At 41.0% G+C, this 19,658-nt stretch overlaps 1 protein-coding gene across 1 annotated transcript in view; it reads left to right on the forward strand.

The window, feature by feature from the left end:
• man2c1 (mannosidase, alpha, class 2C, member 1) overlaps positions 1-19,658 on the forward strand; it is a 56,503-nt gene that overhangs the window by 8,693 nt on the left and 28,152 nt on the right. Inside the window, exons 6-15 of the mRNA XM_055155203.1 lie at positions 2,566-2,755; positions 8,040-8,146; positions 8,228-8,338; positions 9,566-9,658; positions 11,698-11,814; positions 11,923-12,018; positions 12,118-12,263; positions 18,691-18,814; positions 18,893-19,014; positions 19,087-19,172. Of these exons, the coding sequence (XP_055011178.1) occupies positions 2,566-2,755; positions 8,040-8,146; positions 8,228-8,338; positions 9,566-9,658; positions 11,698-11,814; positions 11,923-12,018; positions 12,118-12,263; positions 18,691-18,814; positions 18,893-19,014; positions 19,087-19,172 (1,192 nt within the window). The remainder of the gene's footprint in view (positions 1-2,565; positions 2,756-8,039; positions 8,147-8,227; positions 8,339-9,565; positions 9,659-11,697; positions 11,815-11,922; positions 12,019-12,117; positions 12,264-18,690; positions 18,815-18,892; positions 19,015-19,086; positions 19,173-19,658) is intronic.

Below are 19,658 nucleotides of genomic sequence, written 5' to 3' on the forward strand. Positions count from 1 at the left end.
TTTTCTCATGTTGGACATTTTTCTGATGAGGGTGTCACGGTCAACAGTCAAAACGATCGTCCTTTAAGAGCGTTTGGAAAGAGACAAGTCTTCATTTGTGCTGCTCTGGTGGGAGGGGCCACGTACAGAGACGCTGGAGACGCTGCTGTGATAAACACCACAGAAAAATTAACAAGATTTTAATAGAAAAATATAATTCAAATATTTTAGTAGAAAATCACCCAAGGGCCACATTAAAGGTCTTGGAGGGCCGGATCCAGCCCCGGGCCTTATGTTTGACACCTGTGCTCTAGATCCTGCAGCCAGGGGGCGCTGGATACAACAGACCTGCTCGCCAATCGTGGGTGGGGAAAAGCAGTGAAGGCGTAGAGAAATGTCCAGTCTCTCCCGGACGATTAGAAACGAGGCGACCTTGGCGAGGCTGGCGCTGCCTGCGTGGGCCAATAGATAAAATTCCTCATGTTTTGGTTTTGGAGCAGCTGCACTTTTCACAACAGCTCTGCTTGTCTCCTGGTCTCAAGGTCTTGGTCTCACGGCCCTTTGATCATGTTTTTCTCCTGATTCTCTCACTAAATCTGCCTAAAATAGAAGTGTGTCTCTGTCTCTGGCCTTATTTTGGCATTTTCGTGCATATTTGTAAAAAAAATTGACGTTTTGTTTCAAAGTCGTGTCTGTTTCGGCCTCTTTAGGATCAACTACGGCCACGACATTTGAGTTTGGACTAACGGCCCCAGTGAATCAGACGCAGGTTATTGGTCTCACCACCCTTTGATCGCGTTTTTCTCCTGATTATTTTTATTTTTTTATTTTCTTATTTGTTTATTTATTTCATTCATGAAGTATAAAAAGACATCGAGAGTGTCACAACATCAAACACACAAGAAATGAATGAAAAGGAGCAGAAAGAAGAAAAGTCTTATGTTCTCTGCCCCTTTTCAAGACAAAACATCAACACCGATCGTTTCTAAACATTCAGATCAGTACATTTCAGTCCTGACACAATTATTAATCAATTACAAACAAAAATCTTCACTTTTATGCACAACAACTTAGTTTTCTTTTTCATACATACACATTGCATTCGATTTGATGTATTTTTTAATTATTATTGATTCTCTGTGTAAATGTGTCTCAAATGGAAGTGTGTCTCTGTCTCTGACCTTATTTTGGCATTTTCGTGCATATTTGTTAAAAATTTGACGTTTGGGTCAAAGTCGTGTTTGTATCAGCCTTTTTAGGATCAACTATGGCCACGACATTTGAGTTTTCGGGTTGGACTAACAGCACAGATGAGTCAGACGCAGGTTATTACGTGAAAAGCGCAGACACTGGCGTCTACGGGACGTGAGGAGCCCCGACTCAACCTGGCACCGCCGGGCATCGCCATGTCCCGCCGTGTCTGGAGAAAAGGAAAACGGTGTAATCTGAACACAAATGTTCGCTCAGTTTTAAAGTCCAGAGCGCACTGGTCCCAGCCTGATTCATCAGCTGGTTTCACTTCTTAGGAACAGTCTGACCTCGCAATTTTAGGATTCGTTCGCTTGACGGTAGGCGGGTACTTTTTATCATTAACCAATCGCTGCTGTTTGGTCGTGACGTATGTAATGCACTTGCCAGGCTGGTGCCACCTATTGTCGACCCTTAATTTCATTTTTCTCCAGTGACTAGGTCAGGAATCAAAACACACTAGACGGTTTGCAAGAAACCCGGAAGTGTGAGTTCGAGCACCAGCCAATCAGAGAAGAGACAGACATTCTGTGTTGTCAACGATTCCCGAGATCGAGGATTTAAAGCCGAAACAAAGAGAATGTTTGGTGAATTTTATCAAGGTGAAAGACGTTATTGTTCTTCTTCCTACAGGATTTGGGAAAAGATGAATATACCTGTTATCCCCGTTGGCGGCGCATTACATACGTCACAACCAAACAGCAGCGACTGGTTAAATAAAAAAAGTACCCACCTACTGTTGAGCGAATGAAATCTAAGGCTGCGAGGTCAGACTGTTTCTATGAAGTGAAATGAAGTAAAACCGGCTGATGAATCAGTTAGCCCAGTTAGTGGCGCATTACTAACCTGTTATATTAAGTTTTTCCGAAATCCCGTAGGAAGAAGAACAATAACGTCTTTCCCCTTGAAACATTCTATTTGTTTCTGCTTTAAATCCTCGATCTCTGGAATCGTTGCCAACAAAGAATGTCTGTCTCTTCATTGATTGGCTGGTGCCCAAACTCGCATCAAGTGTATTCCAATTCCTGATCTACTCGCTGGAGAGAAATAAAACTGAGTGGAGACACTAGGTGGCGCCGGCCGGACTACACCGGTCCCACACCTCTGGAGGATTTTTCAGATTTTGCTTAGGAGTGGAGTAAAGCTTCAGGAGAGTGTTTAATCACTCTTTAAGTTGTTTTAGATCAATATTGTGATTTAAAATGTCTAAATTATTTTAAAAAATGATCTCCAGTCATACATTAAAACTCTAGAGCAGACACAAGCATAGATCTTCTTTAGTTTGATTACATTCTCTGTGTTCTGTCCAGATTTAACTCGCTCTGGTGTTGTCTGCAGGAGCTGGGGGAGCAGGACCAGCGCGGTTTCCAGGCCCTGTTCACGGTGAACGAGATGGTGAACCTGTGCGAGCCCTCGGACCCCGGCACCTTCCCCCGAGCTCGGAGCCTGGCCTCTGCCTTCTTCACCCAGCGCAACGGGCAGAGCCAACACACCGTGCACGCCATGGGGCACTGCCACATCGACTCAGGTGCTGCTCCTCTCCCACACCATGAGAATCCAGCTGTTTATTTTGAGCTTTAATCGTGCCTGTGTTATCCCTCAGTCGTCCAGGTCTGATCTATAGTAAAAGGAAAATTCAGTCGCTTTCACTGGACAAACGTTTAAGAGTAGGGTGACCAAACGTCCGTTTTTCCCCGGACATGTCCGTCCAGGTTTTTTTTAATAAAGTGATGCAAATGTCCGGGTTTTCAGTACCGTTCATTGGGGGCGTTAAACTGAGCGTCTCTCAGTGACTTGTACAAGAAATTCTCAGTTTTCCGTCCCGGTCGGGACAAGTGTGAGTCCATGTGCACAGGTTGAGGTTATGTTTTAAAAATAACCCACGACAGGTGAAATCCACGAAGTATCAACTTTATATTTTACAATTATTCTATCTGTGTTAAGGCTGTAAAACCCGTCAGCACAAACCTTATACACTTTTCTCAGACACGACAGGTGCAACACTTTTTACTTCCTTCTTAAAACTTATTGCTGTTGTCGTCCTTTTGTTATTTTCCTCCTTCTTTATGTAATGAACTGAAGATTCATTTATTCCATAATGGAGCCCAACAGCGCAGAGTCCTGCACGGGTCCATTTTTGGAGACCCCCAGTACAACACCGCACCTGCGCAGGACAGGACCGCACCTGCCCGATAACCCGAGATTATATCAAACTTTTGTGCTGCCTTCGCCACGGACTGAACCAAGACTAAACCAGGACTAACCCAGGACTGATTCCAGGACTGAAGAGGAGGACTAATCCATGACTAAACCAGGACTAAACCAGGACTAAACCAGAACTGAAACAGGACTCACTGTCAGGACGGGCTCGGAGGTGACGCAGGTGAAAGGACCGACTCAGCTCTACACCTCACGGAGTTAAACGCGGCAATTGCCCGATCGCGCTTTAAGTCCAAGATTAGTCCTGGTTTAGACCTGGTTTAGTCCTGACCCACCCGTGTGTAATTACTCCCCGCCTGTAATACACAATACACGTTCTTATGCTGTAAAAAATTGCAAAATTGCACACAAAAAAATCTGAGAAACTGTGAGACCCCCCTCCCCCCCAAGGTGTCCGGGTTTTCACAAATGGAAATAGGTCACCCTATTTAAGAGTGAAGACATTTATATCTGTCTGAAGGGAGGAGCTAACTACACTGAAACTACTCTGAAACTAACACACATATTTGTTTACAGTTTCTGTTTGTAGCTCAGTCGATTGAACTGCACAAAGTGGGAACTGTGCCTGAGTCACATTAGCAGAATCATTCAGGCATACTGTTTATCACCGAGTGCGTTTACATGCGCTCAAACGTCCCGGTTATGATCAGGTTTTTTTTAGTCTCCTGGTTTTGTGAGTGTTCGTGTAAACGGAGTCTCCTGATTTCAGTCTCTTGGATCTGCCAGTGTCCCGGTGATGAGAAACCAAGAGACTCTCACTGGGTTTTTCTCAGAGTATCCAGGACACTGTGGCCTGTAGACGCAGGATCCTGATTTCTCAAACTGGAGCTGTACTGAGCATGTGCGAACTCAAGTAACAAACACAGTAGGAGCAGCAGCTTTCCCAAAATGACTCAAGCTCCTATCAGGACTTTTTAAGTAACGTATTTTCCGCACTATTAGGCGCTCTGGATTATGCGTCATTAAATGGTCTATTTTCGAACTTGGGTCGGTCGAAGGCGTGGTCAGACAGACGAGACAGAACATTCTCCCTGAAAAATAAAAAAAACAGGAGCTGTGAGTTTAAAAGAGCAAATTTGTCTCAGTTAGATGTTCCACAGTTTGGCATTAACTTCTCCGTCTTGAATTAACTAATTAACTAAGAAACAAATTCGTTTTTCTGCAAGCGGATGTCGCCCCTCCACAGATTTGACCAATAACTCGGCCAGTGTCACCTGCTCGTAGATTTAATGCCGTGCTGTGGAACATGCAAGGCAACGCAGTCTAGATGGAAGCAGTTGGTCTTTAAGCTTCTTCTTAAAGAATCTAATGTTACCGCATTTTTCGCACTATTAGTCGCTCTGGATTATAAGACGCACTGTCATTAAATGGTCTATTTTTTAAAGTTTTTTCACAAATAAACCGCGTGGTACTTTAAATGAAACCCAACAGTGTGATGGGTGAGTGGTTTTGTTTGTTTGTTCGTTCACGGTGACTCTGGGCTTTGTTCAGTTGTGGCGTGTAGGGAGGGTGTGTCTGGATTGTCGGCGTGTTCGCAGTGACTCAGTTGTTCAGTCGTGTCTAGAAGCGGCACGTTGCACTCGCTTTTTCGGTTCGTTCTGTGGGTTTTTTCGGAAGGTTCAATGCGTGTCCTAAAAAGCAGCAAAATAAAAATTAATTTCCTTATAAAATTCCTTTCTTGTCTCTCGTGACGGTTAACACGGTATCTCAAGGAATCAATAACTTTCTTAATTACGCTTTATGTGATTAAAGCCTAAACATACTATTGGTTTTGTTTTCAATCTCAATTAACATACTTCTGGCTTATTTTCTACGTGAAGCCTTTTAACACGGATTCGAGCTTTTGCTTTTTTCTTTTCCATGAAGCATAACATTTAATAATTAGTTTTCCATTACTTTTTAAATTGATCACACAAAAGTCCCAAGAAGTAAATCACAATTTCTAGTTTTTATACATTTAGCCAATCTGACAGGAATTCTGAAACAACAAAGGTCGCTGTCATACCTTCTTTTGGGAACGCGTTCTTCGTGTCTTTACTTCCAGGATTTCGTGGGAGGCATCGTTTGCAGACATTACTCTGTCAAATCATCCGTCGGGGTCACCACTTGTGGGTTTTTTCGGAAGGTTCAATGCGTGTCCTAAAAAGAAGCACAGGAGATGGAGAATCCGAGAGAACAGGCCACTTTATTTCAGCATTTTCCATTGAGAGGGATTCAAGTTGATTACCAAGTACAACTGCCACCCCGGAACGACGCCTCTGACCAACTCAAAATCAGGGGTAGCTTTATACTACATCTTGACAAAACATTAACTTGTTGATTTAGCATATACAGCAAGAAAATGAACAATACTGCTGACCCAGTGCACCTTATCATGGGTGGGAACATGCCACGGGGTCCACATATGTCAGTTTTTCTGCTTCGTGGCTCTCAAAGTCCAGAAAAACATGTTCTTTATGGCACTCAAAGTACAGAAAAAACATGTTATATAGACCTATAGATAGTCATACGTGTTTTCCACCCTGTTGTCATTCCAAAGTCCATAATATTAGGTGAATTAGCATGACCAACACATAATATTTCCCACAGTTCGTCCGTTCTGTTCCTCGTCGGCGTGGAGTGATGAGTGTGTCTGTGGGTGTGTTTCGCTGTGCGGTCGCTGTCTGCTCCGTGTGTGTTTGTGTGTGTGTTCTGAAGTCGTGCTGGGACACCCAAGTGGATTGTGGGGCATGCAGTCGTTTTTTGACGCTGTTAGAGGCTTAAGAGCGCGTTCTAATAGCCCGAAAAATACGGTACTTTCCCTGGTATTTACTTTTGTAGTGGAGTTATTAATTTAAAAACTCAAAATTAGTCAATTTTCAGGAAATCTCATGCAATCTCTAAAACATCTCCTTTTTCTTCAAAATTTCTTCCTAAATCATCTTTTGGATCTTTTGGACCTAATGCAGGGTTCTAATCAAGATGATCTGAAACTTTATTTTTTACTGTAATTCGATGCACCACACTACTGTTTATACTCAGAAATTACACAAACTTGCACAAAATTACACAAATTTGCAGCGTAATCCTCTCAAAAAAGACTAATTTATTATTTTTTACTCTCCGTAATGTAGTGGAATCTATTTTATTTCATTGTTTAATGTTTTTATATTGTGTCGATCTGAATGTGAAGCACTTTGGTCGCCTTGAGTGTTGTGAAGGGCTCTAGAAATAAAGTTTGACTCAGTGATTTGCTTGAAAAAAGGAAATAAACAAATATTACAGTCCACTCTCCATCAAACTTTATTTACAGAGCCCTTTATAACACTCAAGGCGACCAAAGTGCTTCAGATTCAAATCAACACGATATAAAAACAACAATGAAATAAAACAGATTCAACTACATTACTGAGTGTGAAAAATAATAAATGAGTCTTTTTTTGGAAGGATTACACTGCAAGTTTGTGTAATTTTGTGCAAGTTTGTGTCACTTTTGAGTAAATACAGGTGGAATACTCAATATTTACATTTTTTAAAGTGTATTAAAGTGCATTTTTCATACAGCGTCACTGAGCTGGACCTGTTCTCATTTTTTTAAGCATAATATTCTTCATTACCAATAGAGGGCGACAAAAACCCAACACAATTTACCTGTGCAACATGGACAAAAAACACTCCCGTAATCAAATATTGGGTAACACTTTATAATAACTACACCTTACTTAACCTTAATAAAGCATGAACAAAGACTTAATTAATAATGAACAAAGACTTAATTAATAATGATTCACGCTTAGTAAATGCTTAATAAAGGATAATTTGTCTTCACTTTAGAAAAGCTCTCAAAAAGACTTAACTAACAGATAACAGCTGCCTGAATTATCATTGCTTTGCATTATTAGTAAATCATTCTCTCATTTATTTACTAATGATTAATAAATGCTCAAATGGTTAGTTCATGAGTAATTAAGTATGAAATAATTATGAGTAACTATTTACAGCACAAGCAAATTAAGTGCAAGTGCTAATTAAGGTAGTAATTAAGTAGTTACTAATGATGAATCTTATTAATACTTAAGTCTTTGTTCATTATTAATTAAGCCTTTGTTCATGCTTTATTAAGGCTAAATAAGGTGTAGTTATTATAAAGTGTTACCAAATATTGTTTAGTTAAAGCTGCATTGCGCAACTTTTCTGATAGAGGATCCGCTGCCTACTTGTCCCCATGGAGAAATGTTCCATGGTGTGACTTTAAACATATCGATCTAGCATTTATTTATTCCACGTGTTTCTGTTGCTCAAAAGTATAATAGTTCCTTCTGTGAACAGGGACGCCTCTCCACAGATCTGATCTGTAATGTAGCATGATAAAGAGGTTTAATCTATACTGTGGAATGTTCTAGACAATAAAGCAATAACGTTTCCATGGAGACGAGCAGGACTAGAAATGTTACGCAGTCCATCTTTAATTTGGTAACGTTAAAGCTCAACAGTTACACCTCATATAATTTTGTTTTTTTTATTGTTTTATTTTTTATTTTTGTTTATTTTATTTTATTTCTTTATTTTTAATTGGTTGATTTTTTTTTTTTTTTTTTTTTTTACGTTTGCAGCTTGGCTCTGGCCGTACGAAGAGACCATTCGGAAGTGTGGGCGGAGCTGGGTGACCGTGATCCGCCTGATGGAGAAAAACCCAGAGTTTATCTTCACTTGTTCTCAGGTTAAACATTTAAAAACATGTTTGAAATCGTGAGTCTAAACGTGTTTCTTCGGGATCATATCTTCATCGTCTCGTGTCCAGGCTCAGCAGTTCGAGTGGGTGAAGAGCTGGTACCCCGGCCTCTACGCAGAAATCCAACATTTTGTGAAGAAGGGACAGTTTATACCTGTGGGAGGAACCTGGGTGGAGATGGTAACGTTTGTACATTTGATGCTGTTTGTTGTTTGTCTAAAGTCCTCAAAATGGCGCCGGTAAGCAGTGTGAAACATGTTGTTCAATCTCTACATGCTGCCATTACGCCAGTTAATAAGCAGCAATAACGTGTCCTACCACAGTTATGCAGACGACACTCAGATCTACGTCTCTCTGGCAGCAGGAGACTATGGACCAGTGGACTCACTTTGTCACTGCATCCAACAGATCAGTGTGTGGATGCAAAACAACTTTCTCCAGCTAAACTCTGACAAGACTGAAGTCATAGTGTTTGGTCCACAGAAACAAAGGGACAGTGTCAGCATCACCTCCAGTCTCTCTCTCTAAAACCTTCAAATCAGGCAAGAAATCTCGGGGTAATAATGGACTCAGACTTGAACTTTAACAGCCACATCAAATCAATAACATCTGCAGCCTTTTACCATCTAAAAAACAGAGCAAAAATCAAAGGTTTACTGTCTAAATCAGACTTGGAGAAACTTATCCATGCGTTTGTCTCCAGTAGGTTAGATACTGTAATGTTGTGCTCACTGGTCTCTCCAAACGAGCTGTGAGACGCTGCAGAACATCCAGAACATCCAGAACATCCAGAACATCATCCACAACATCCACAACATCCAGAACGCTGCAGCTCGGGTCCTGACTCGAACTAGGAAGTACGAGCGCATAAGTCCTGGTCTCAGGTCTCTGCACTGGCTCCTGTGGCTCAGAGACTTTAAAGCAGCTCTGCTTGTACAAGTGTCTCCATGGCCGAGCACCAAAGTCCATCTGTGACATGTTAGTGTCATATGAACATCTCACACTCTGAGGACCTCAGGGACCAACTCCTGCTGGTGCCCAGAGTCACGACTAAACAAGGGGAGTCAGAGTTTCAGGTTCATGCAGCTAAAACCTGGAACAGTCTGAACATGTGAGACAGACTCTTCTGTGACGCTGTTTAAATCCAGGCTCTAAACATTTCTGTTTAACTGTGCAAATAACTGAAAGGTTTTCATTCCGCACTCTTCTCTCCAATTTATGTCTCTCTTTTTTTTTTAATCTTTATTATTTATTTTTGATTTGTTTTTATTATCTTATTCTGTAAAGCACTTTGAATTACTTTGTGTACGAACTGTGCTGTACAAATAAACTTGCCTTGCCTTGAAACATACGTACGGATATAGTTTGTGTTTTACAGTTTGTGATAATGGAGCTTGTGTTTCTCAGGACGGTAACCTGCCTTCAGGAGAGTCCATGGTGCGACAGTTTTTAGAAGGACAACGCTTCTTTAACCAGGAGTTTGGGATTTACTGCAAAGAGGTTTGTAAAATGTTTCCTGTCAATTGAAATATACTTTGCTTATCAGTGCATAAAATGTTTAGCTCCATCAACTCTGGCTCCAGTTCACTTTGTATTGAAAAAATGTCGCCTCTCGCTGTAACTGCTGCTTTCAGACTCCTCAGTTTGCTCTTAAAATCTTCTTCTTCTTCTTTTTCTTTTTCTTAGTAGTAGTCGTAGTTAGGGGTGTGCAAAAATATCAGAATATCGATATATCGTATCGTTTAATGTGATGATACAGTATCGATATCGTGGGCTACTGTATCGATATTTCACCAAGAGTATTTTTACGTGTGTTTTACTAAATTATTTTGTTACAGAGCTACAGTTTTGTGGCTTGAGGAGTGGAAGGAAACTCATTTATGCGACACATTTGACATTTTCACTGTTTTGATGATTAAAATGTTTGTGTTTCATATGAACTTTGCACAAGAAAAAGTGGTTTAGCAAAGACTTTTAGTATCACAGCCACGATTTAGACTTTATTTTTTATTGAACCGTATTGAATCGATTTGAAATATATCATAACAAATCGAAAGTGCACTGTATCAAGATATGTATCGTATCGGCAACTTCTTAATGATACTCAGCCCTAGTCGTAGTAGTCGTAGTAGTCGTAGTAGTCGTTGTAGTCGTTGTAGTCGTTGTAGTCGTTGTAGTCGTAGTAGTCGTTAGTCGTAGTAGTCGTAGTAGTCGTAGTAGTCGTTGTAGTCGTCGTAGTAGTCGTAGTAGTCGTAGTAGTAGTCGTAGTAGTCGTAGTAGTCGTTGTAGTCGTTGTAGTCGTAGTAGTCGTAGTAGTCGTAGTAGTCGTAGTAGTCGTTGTAGTCGTTGTAGTAGTCGTAGTAGTCGTAGTAGTCGTAGTAGTCGTAGTAGTCGTCGTAGTCGTCGTAGTAGTCGTAGTAGTCGTAGTAGTAGTCGTAGTAGTCGTAGTAGTCGTAGTAGTCGTAGTAGTCGTAGTAGTCGTAGTAGTTGTAGTAGTTGTAGTAGTCGTAGTAGTCGTAGTAGTTGTAGTAGTCGTCGTCGTCCACCAAATTGGCTTAATAAATCCAGGCTTATCCTGAAATCCTGAGCTGAATGAAGCTCCATTTTTTGTTTCTATGACAGCAACAAAATTGAGTCTGACCAAAGTGAATTCAGGCCTGAAGTTTAAGGTGAGTTTTGTGCTCCCAGTGACTCTGAGAAGGACAGAGCAATGGCATCACAGAAAATGGGCCAAAAATGTGATGTTTTTTTAGTGTGTGCAGAGCTTAAGTTACACTGTATGTGAAAGTGAAGCGGTGACAGAACTCTTCACATGTATGTAACAAGAAATGATCAAATCTGCACAAAGGTGTTTGCAGTTTGAAAGGCAGCAAGAGACGAGGGAATGAAGAGAGACACAGGAGGAACAGACAGAACCCAGAGTCATCCTCAGAGTCCAAACCAGCGTCTGTTTGTGTGGAAAAGCTGCTCTGTCCCTCATAACAGACACCCTGACCCCTGACCCTAACCCCTCACAACAGACACAACAACAGACACATGTGCAGCATCATTTAATGAAATAATGGCCACAGGCTTTTATATGGTTTGTGTCTCTGTGTTGAGTGCAGCGTCCACACGTGTGTCCTGTGTGCAGAGTGTATGGACTGAAAGTCTCAAGCAACATGCGACTATAAAAGTCACATTTTCATCTGTATCAGACAGAGACAGGTGTGTTCTGACACAGGTGTGTGAGTGACTACACTGTCTGAAACTTTTGACTAAACGTTTTCTTTAGACATTCTTGGAGACAGAGCTAAGATAAAAACTCAGATCACGTCTGGTCAGTCACTTTGGTGAAACTGAGGCTTTGATAAGCCTGGATTGCACAAATAAGACAGGCTTTCACTTTTGCTCACTTCAGGGAAAACCCTCCTGCTCATCACACCTGATTTCGCTTTCCACAGACCTCAGCTGTTTAATCCCCAAAACGCTCATTAGCTCTTTCCTCTGACACTCCCTCTCACGCTCCCTCTGATCACACCTCCGGCCTTTTTCCGTAGTTCTGGCTCCCGGACACGTTCGGTTACTCGGCCCAGCTCCCTCAGATCATGCAGGGCAGCGGCATTTCTAACTTCCTCACGCAGAAGCTGAGTTGGAACCTGGTCAATACGTTTCCTGTGAGTCACGACCTCTCAAGTTTGTTTAAAGTGGCACTAATAATAACTCACTAATGCTGTGACGCTTGATTAAAATTGTATTACATTTGTGTTTCTTTTGTTTCGAAGCACAACACATTTTTCTGGGAAGGTCTGGACGGCTCTAAAGTCCTCACTCATTTCCCGCCTGGAAACTCCTACGAAATGAAAGGAAAAGTGGAAGACGTGAGTTTTGTGTTGGTGATTTGGAGCAGAGATGTCACGATATCAAAAAATACTATCACAATTATCATTACTTATATTATTTTCCCTTTTTCTGCTCAGCTCATCAAAACCGTGAGGAACAACAAAGATAAAGGACGGGCCAATCACAGCGCGGCGTTGTTCGGGTTTGGCGACGGCGGCGGCGGTCCCACGCAGCTCATGTTGGACCGGCTGCAGCGCGTCCAGGACACAGATGGACTTCCCAGGTCAGTGCATCTGGAGCGCCGCTGGGAATAACACTGCCCCCTGTCTGTCAGCGAGGAAGGACGGCAGGTTACACCCCGTCCGCGCCTCATTTCACTTTCCATCGCTTCCTTTTCCTCGATACTCCGTTTTCCAGCTGTCAATCAAATGGTCAGTCCGTGGTTTTCTTTGGGCCAACCACGTAACATTTGATTGACAGCGGAAAAATGGAGAATCGAGGAATCAAGGAGAAGGAAGTGAGGAAAGAGAAATGAGACTCGGCCATAATACTAAGGTGTCCAGACGTCCCTGTTGACCTGGGACAGTCCCAGTTTTGATTATGTGTCCCTTGTCCCAGCAGATTTATACAAAACCACTGATTTGACCCAGTTTTATACAAGAAATGTCCCAGGTGTCACTATTTTGGACCAATCTGATCCAAGCCGACAGTAAAGAGAGACATAAACTGTCATTTGTTTTGGTAAAATACAGAAAAGCTGCTTAAAAACGACCAAAACACAAAGAAAATGTGACTATACTGACTCATCAGTTTTCCTTAATTTCACACTCATTTCACAGTTTTATCATTACCAACCACCACAAATCTATTATTAGAGTTAGAGTTAATGTATTTGAACTTTTTTTTTTTTTAAAGGTATGAAGACACAACATATAGTCTTCATACTCATGACATTTAATAAAGAAAAACAAAATTGTTAAAAAACATTCAATGTTCAAGAAACAAGTAGGAAGAAGCATATTTTATTTTAATCCAACTCTACAATTTACAATATTTCATCTACATTCATTATATAGTTAAGTACAAGTGTATCTTTAGACCAGACATGTCAAACTCAGGCCCGGGGGCCAAATTTGGCCCGCAATATAAATATATTTGACCCACAAGATCATATCAAATCTGTATTAGAGCTGCCCACTGCACACAGATCGACTATAGACACATGATTTATTTAAAATGTTGTTATTATTTTATATTCTGTTTGTTCTGGATTCAGTGTTTAAGCAAAACTATTATTAAACATTTATTTTAATAAGAAAATGTTTAACATTACAGATCTCGAAAGAAGAGAAAACATGCAAATGGTGTTGAAAATTTGTCAGTAAATATTTAGTTTGCCCCATGACTTAGTCCCAGTTTTAAATTTTTAATCTAAAATTTGAGTTTGACACCTCTGCTTTAGACATTTGACATTAGATAAATTTAGATGGAAAAAAAAAACACATTACAGATACACACAGGTTTAAAATATATTATCAATAATAACTCTTTAATAACAATTCATTAATATCTGCTTTCCTGGTGGTATTTATACTTATTTTTTGTACTTAAACTAATATTGAAAGCAGAGCCTGTGTAAGTATTGAGTATTTTCATTTTCCCATCTCCAAAAGGACGCTCCAGGAGGATGAACCTGACTCAGCTCAAACCCAACAATACTAATATTTGATGTCACTCTGAGTCAGTAGATTTACAGCGTCACTTTGGACCCTTATTTGGTCTCAGAGGGGGGGTCTGTGGACAATGTCTGCACGTCGACACTGGGAGGATGTTGAACTCTGACCTGACGTGACGATGTGAGGATATGAGTCTGTGTCTGACTGTTTGGGTTTGGTATGGAAGATCATTTGCTCCAGATGTTGAATTTCTTGCTCTGGATTTTCTAACTGTGAAAAAAAGATGTTTGAGTTATTTTTATTCTGAATTTTTCAACACGCTTTCCCATTCAAAATAAATTTCACCTTTTTAAATATTGAGCACAGATAGTTTCGAGTCTTCAAATTCAACAGTCAAAATTCAGAGCGTAAAATTTCACATTAAAGATCCAAGACGCCGAGGCAGAAGCGTCGATTGTGTGTGAGTGTGGAGGACAGAGGCTGTTTCCTTTTGGCTGTTCTCATCTGTGGCGGGGTTTACACTTAACAAATAAAAGAGATAAGGTTTTCATGTAGGCACTGAAGTAGAAAGGGTGTAACTTGTCCTTTCCTGGCCTGTGTTTCTGAAAAAACTAGAGGATTTTCAAACCTACGAACACTTGAAGACAAAACACCGAGCCACAGACAAAACAATGTAGTTTACTCCGTTCAGTGTGGTGAAGACTGCAGTGAGCGCCACACTGGAGAAACAAAACAGCCACTTCACAAGAGGATGTACCAACTAGGGATGGGCATGATTAGTTGATTAATCGATAATTGATCATTAAGAATTTCATCGATTACGTTAATTTTAATCGACAAACCGAATGTAGGTTGCTGTGCGTAGTGTAGGGCGACCAAACGGGGGTCCGTACATGTAGCGCTCTGCATTCAGAAGGAGCGAGACACAAACAGTGGGTCAGTCTGCAACGTACCGAAGCACAAATGTGGATTTAACGATGATTTGTACAAGAAATTCCACGCTTTCCGTTCGGGACAAGTGTGAGTCCATGTGCACAGTGTATAAAGCAGCACATATGTTTCTGTGTCCAGTGGGAAAAAGTTTTGCCAGGTGAGAGTCGCTCAATGTGGATGACGAGGCCCCGCCCCCCTCCCCCCGTACGCTGTCCTGGTTTTGACAAACGCAAATCTGGTCACACTGACCTGTATTCACCTGAGTCATGTCTTTTAATCCGACAGAAATTGAACCACATCAGCGACACAAGAGCTGGAGTTTTATCTTCACTTAGTTTATGCAAATTAGCGATGCAGTTTTAAGTTTTGTTTCTGTGAGATTTGAACAAAACTGAATTAAACACATGATAATGTCAAACAGCTGATGTGGCTCTAGAGTGATTACGGTTTATATGTCGTAAAGTTGAATTTATTTAAGCAGATTAGTGCAGATAGTAATAATAATGGTGATCATTTTAATATAAAAACGTTAATGATTAATTGTTCATTCTTCCGACGATCGATTAAGAAAATTTCGTCGAATGCCCATCCCTAGTACCAACACAGATGAGAGAGCAACACAGGACCTCAGTCTGCTGTAAAGCTCCACCGAAAACAGGGGTCGCCAAACTTTTTTCTCTGCGGGCCACATTATCGCTCCTGACTGCGATGGGGACTGGGGTTCGGGTCGGCCGTATGACAGAATAGTATGACCTGATCATTAGTCCTGATACCTCCAACTGTACAACTACGATAACCGAACGTCTGCTTGTGTGAATTACAGTTGCTTTATTGTTCACTGTTTGCTATTTTGACTTTGTGTTCATTGGTTGACAAAAATTCAACAGTAAATGTAAATATATGTAATCCTAATAACCTAATATCAATATATAAATATCGTACCGTGATATATTATTTTTTAATTGAAAAAAATCTACAAAATACAAGATGTAAATGTGTTATTATTTGCCAAAAAGTAATAATAATAATTTAAAAAAAAGCCATGACACTTTTGAGGATTGTCTCATAGGGTCAATTCAAGTGGAGGGGCAGAGGGGCTGGGGGGCCAGAATCAGCCCACGGGCCTTAGTTTGATGACCCCTGACCTAAAATCCAATCCACTTTATTTCTATAGCACATTTCACAAACAAACTGTTTCTAAAGTGCTGCACAAATACATTATAACAGCAATAATAAAATTATAAAATAAATGCTCAGATTTAATCATACTAGTCTTAAAATAATAAAACCAGTAAAATAAATAAGAGCAAAATTACAGAATAGCAATAAATAAATAAAGTCAATAAAATACATTAAAAATAAATAAATTAATAAAGACACAGAGGACCACACCACTCACACGGACCTCAAAAGGACCTCGGTCTGTTGTACATCTCCACCTAAATGCCGCGGGCCGCTCCTTTTGAGGACAGTGAGGAACAGATCTGAGCCAGAGAAAATAATTGGTTTGAGAGGAGAGTTAAAGAAGCTATTTTTTCCTTTCTTGATCAGAAATGGAGGACTGAGACACCATCTGTCTCCCATCGACAAGTCCATCCTCAAACCTAAAACAAAGAACAACAGCGGTAGTCAGGCCCAGAGGACTCATTAAAAGCCTGAATGATTCTAATATGACCCCACACAAGTTCAATAGACCACGTTATGAACATTAACTGTAAACAAGTGTGTGTGTTAGTTCCAGAGTAGTTTCAGTGTAGTTAGCTCCTCCCTTCAGACTTCAACTGCAGTTTTCGAACTACCGTATTTTCCGGGCGATTAGTCGCGCTCTTAAGCCTCTAACCACATCAAAAAACGACCGTGCCCCGCAATCCAGAGCGCCCCACACACGAATCCACTCAGGTGTCCCAGTACGACTTCAGTAAACTACAAAGCCGCACCACCCGCAGACACACAAACACACGGAGCAGACAGCGACCGCACAGAGAAACACACCCACAGACACACTCATCACTCCACGCCGACGAGGAACGGAACGGAGGAACGAACCAAAAAAGCGAGTGCAATGTGCCACTTCTAAACACAACTGAACAACCGAGTCACTGCGAACACACTAGGGGTGTGCAAAAATATCAAAATATCGATATATCGTATCGTTTAATGTGCTGATACAGTATCGATATCGTGGGCTGCTGTATCGATATATCGTCAGGAGTATTTTAGGTATATTTTTACTAAATTAGTTTGTGTAAGAGCTACAGTTGTGTTGACATTTTCACTGTTTTGAGTAAAATGGATGTTTTTCACATTCACTTTTCACAAACTTAGTGGACTTTTAGTATCAGAGCCAACTTTTAGCCTTTTTTACAATGAACCATATCGAATCGATGTGAAATATATTGTATTGAATCGTATTGAATCAAAAGCTCACTGTATCGGAAAGCGTATCGTATCGTGGCCCATGTATTGAGATATGTATCGTATCGGTAACTTCTTAATGATACCCAGCCCTAGAACACACCGACAATCTGTTGGTCCCAGACACACCCTCCCTACACGCCACAACTGAACAAAGCCCAGAGTCACCGTGAACGAACAAACAAACAAAACCACTCACCCATCACACTGTTGGGTTTCCTTTAAAGTCCCACGCGGTTTATTTGTGAAAAAGTTCGAAAATAGACAATTTAATGCCAGCGAGTCTTATAATCCAGAGCGCCTAATAGCCCGGAAAATACAGTAAATAAATGTTTGTCCAGTTGACAAATTGAAATTGTCCTTTGCCAAGCGACCAATCAGATCGCTTCACTGCACCATTTCCCGTTTGTTACTAAGTTAGATCGGATCACTTTGGATCGGTTGCTTCTGCCTTGGCATGTGTTGAATTTGATGGCTGAAAGTTTAAGCTTATTTTTCTTTATAATTAATTTTAAACACTTTGAAAATGTATCCTTAAAATTTCATTAACCGACATTCAGAATAAAAATAATGCAAACGTGTTTTTTCAGAGTTAAGTGAGAAATGTAATTTCGCGTTTGTTGCATTTTAAAGGTTGTTTTAGATTTAGGATTTTAAAAATGGTTTCAAGTATTGTTTGAAAACAATTTTTTTAATGTTTCAAATTTGTCAGATTAAGTGAAAATTAAGCGCATTTAAAGTTGTATGGAGGATTTTTTTTTGTTTCAAATTGTCAATAAAAGTTTAAAATACCATTACAGAGACGCAGCAGCTTTGTAATTATGATGACCAAAAAAAAAAAAAAAAAGAATGAAAATCTATCAACTGTGGACGTAGTGAGGCCAGATAAACATCAGCCAATAGAAAACGAGGCTGCCTCATTTTCTATTGGCTGTCAGGTTGTCAATCAAACTCCCTACGTTTCGAGTGTAACTCACTCGTCGGCGTGTGGGGATTACGTGGTTTTGCGGCGGTTCTTAGAGGCTTTTTCAAACTGTAGCTTCCTCGCATTTCGCACAAAGTTTGTTGCGATGGCGGACGAGAATCCACGACCAGTTCGCCGCAAAAAAAAGGTTAATTTTTGAAGTCGCTGAAAGAAGAAGAGAAGGAGAAAAGGAGCGAAGACAAACTGAGGTGATTCTTGGAGATTTCTTCCAGCGATGGCGCGACTGAAGCAGACGAAGGGTCTAAAAACTGACATGTCAGTCGCTAAATTATTTCTAGACAGGTCACTTCAACGGTAATTCTGAACACGCACGGCTGTAAACAAGCGTGATTTCTAGAGTAAAGAGGCGGGAGGAGGTGTTTCTACTGAGGCTGTGGAGGAGGAAGGTGGTGTCACACATGCACAACATTTGAAAAAGGACTGTCGCTGTGTTTCTCTTCCCTTAAAAAAAATCCTCTATACAACCTTTAAAATTCAAATGGACCAAAGGAGGATTTGGTCCATTTCCTCTTTGTTACTAAGTTAGATCGGATCACTTTGGATCGGTTGCTTCTGCCTTACACTCTGAATTTTGACTGTTGAATTTGAAGGCTCGAAAGTATTTGTGCTGAAAGTTTAAGGTTATTTTTCAGACTCACTTACTTAAAATTTCATTAACTGACATTCAGAATAAATTATTACAAATTATTTTCCATGTTCAGGGTTCGTCTGTCCTCTCCCGACTCCCTCTTCTCCGAGCTGCGGTCAGACTCCGAGCTCCTCTGCACCTGGAGCGGAGAACTGTTTCTGGAACTGCACAACGGCACCTACACCACACAGGCCCAGGTACGAGGTCCAGCATTAGAACACGACTTAAAGCTCACGAGAGTCAGTTTTACGTGATATATGTTTGTCGTTTTGCAGATAAAACGTGGAAACCGTCAGTGCGAGACTCTGCTGCACGATGTGGAGGTGTGCAGCTGTTTGGCCCTGAGCCGAGACCAGAGCTTCAAGTATCCGGAGAAGAGGCTGAAGGAGCTGTGGAGGTGCACACACAGAGAAACAAAAAAAACACCTAGAGCCAGGAAAAAACTGAGAAATATTTTTTTTTTCTGTAGGTTGTTGCTTCTGAACCAGTTTCATGACGTGATCCCTGGGAGCTGCATCGAGCTGGTGGTGGAGGACGCACTAAGATATTATGAAGGTACAGAACTCGCTTAAAGGTTGTATAGAGGATTTTCCAAGGAACGAGAAATCCAGCGACTGTTTGTCCTTTTTCAAATGTTGCGCATGCGTGAAACCACCTCCCCTACAGCTCCTACGTAGAAACGCCTCCTCCCTCCTCCTCTTTACGCCAGAAACAGGTTTGTTTACAGCCGGTGTGCTGCACATGACTTGTAAACAACTACAGTGTTGGTTAGGCAAGACGGAGAAGTGAGGAGCGGGGGAGCGGATTCGTGCGCAGACGGGAGAGGAGCAGGAAAGGGAGTGCAGAGAAAGGTTGCGCGGAGATTCCGTGCGAATGAATTAGCTACAACACGCAGCAGCAAGCGGACTCTTTCTTTGCCTTGAAAATGACGTTTTCAGACATAGGATATCGCTTTCGTGTCCTGAAAAACGTTTGTCTAACTCTTGGAAATAAAGTACGTTTTCATAATAAGCAGAAGTTTCCTGTCCAGGAGTAATTTGT

This window comes from Boleophthalmus pectinirostris, unplaced genomic scaffold, assembly GCF_026225935.1.
Source record: "Boleophthalmus pectinirostris isolate CB_2022bp ecotype Guang Dong unplaced genomic scaffold, ASM2622593v1 HiC_scaffold_2, whole genome shotgun sequence".
Classification (NCBI taxonomy): Eukaryota; Metazoa; Chordata; class Actinopteri; order Gobiiformes; family Gobiidae; genus Boleophthalmus; species Boleophthalmus pectinirostris.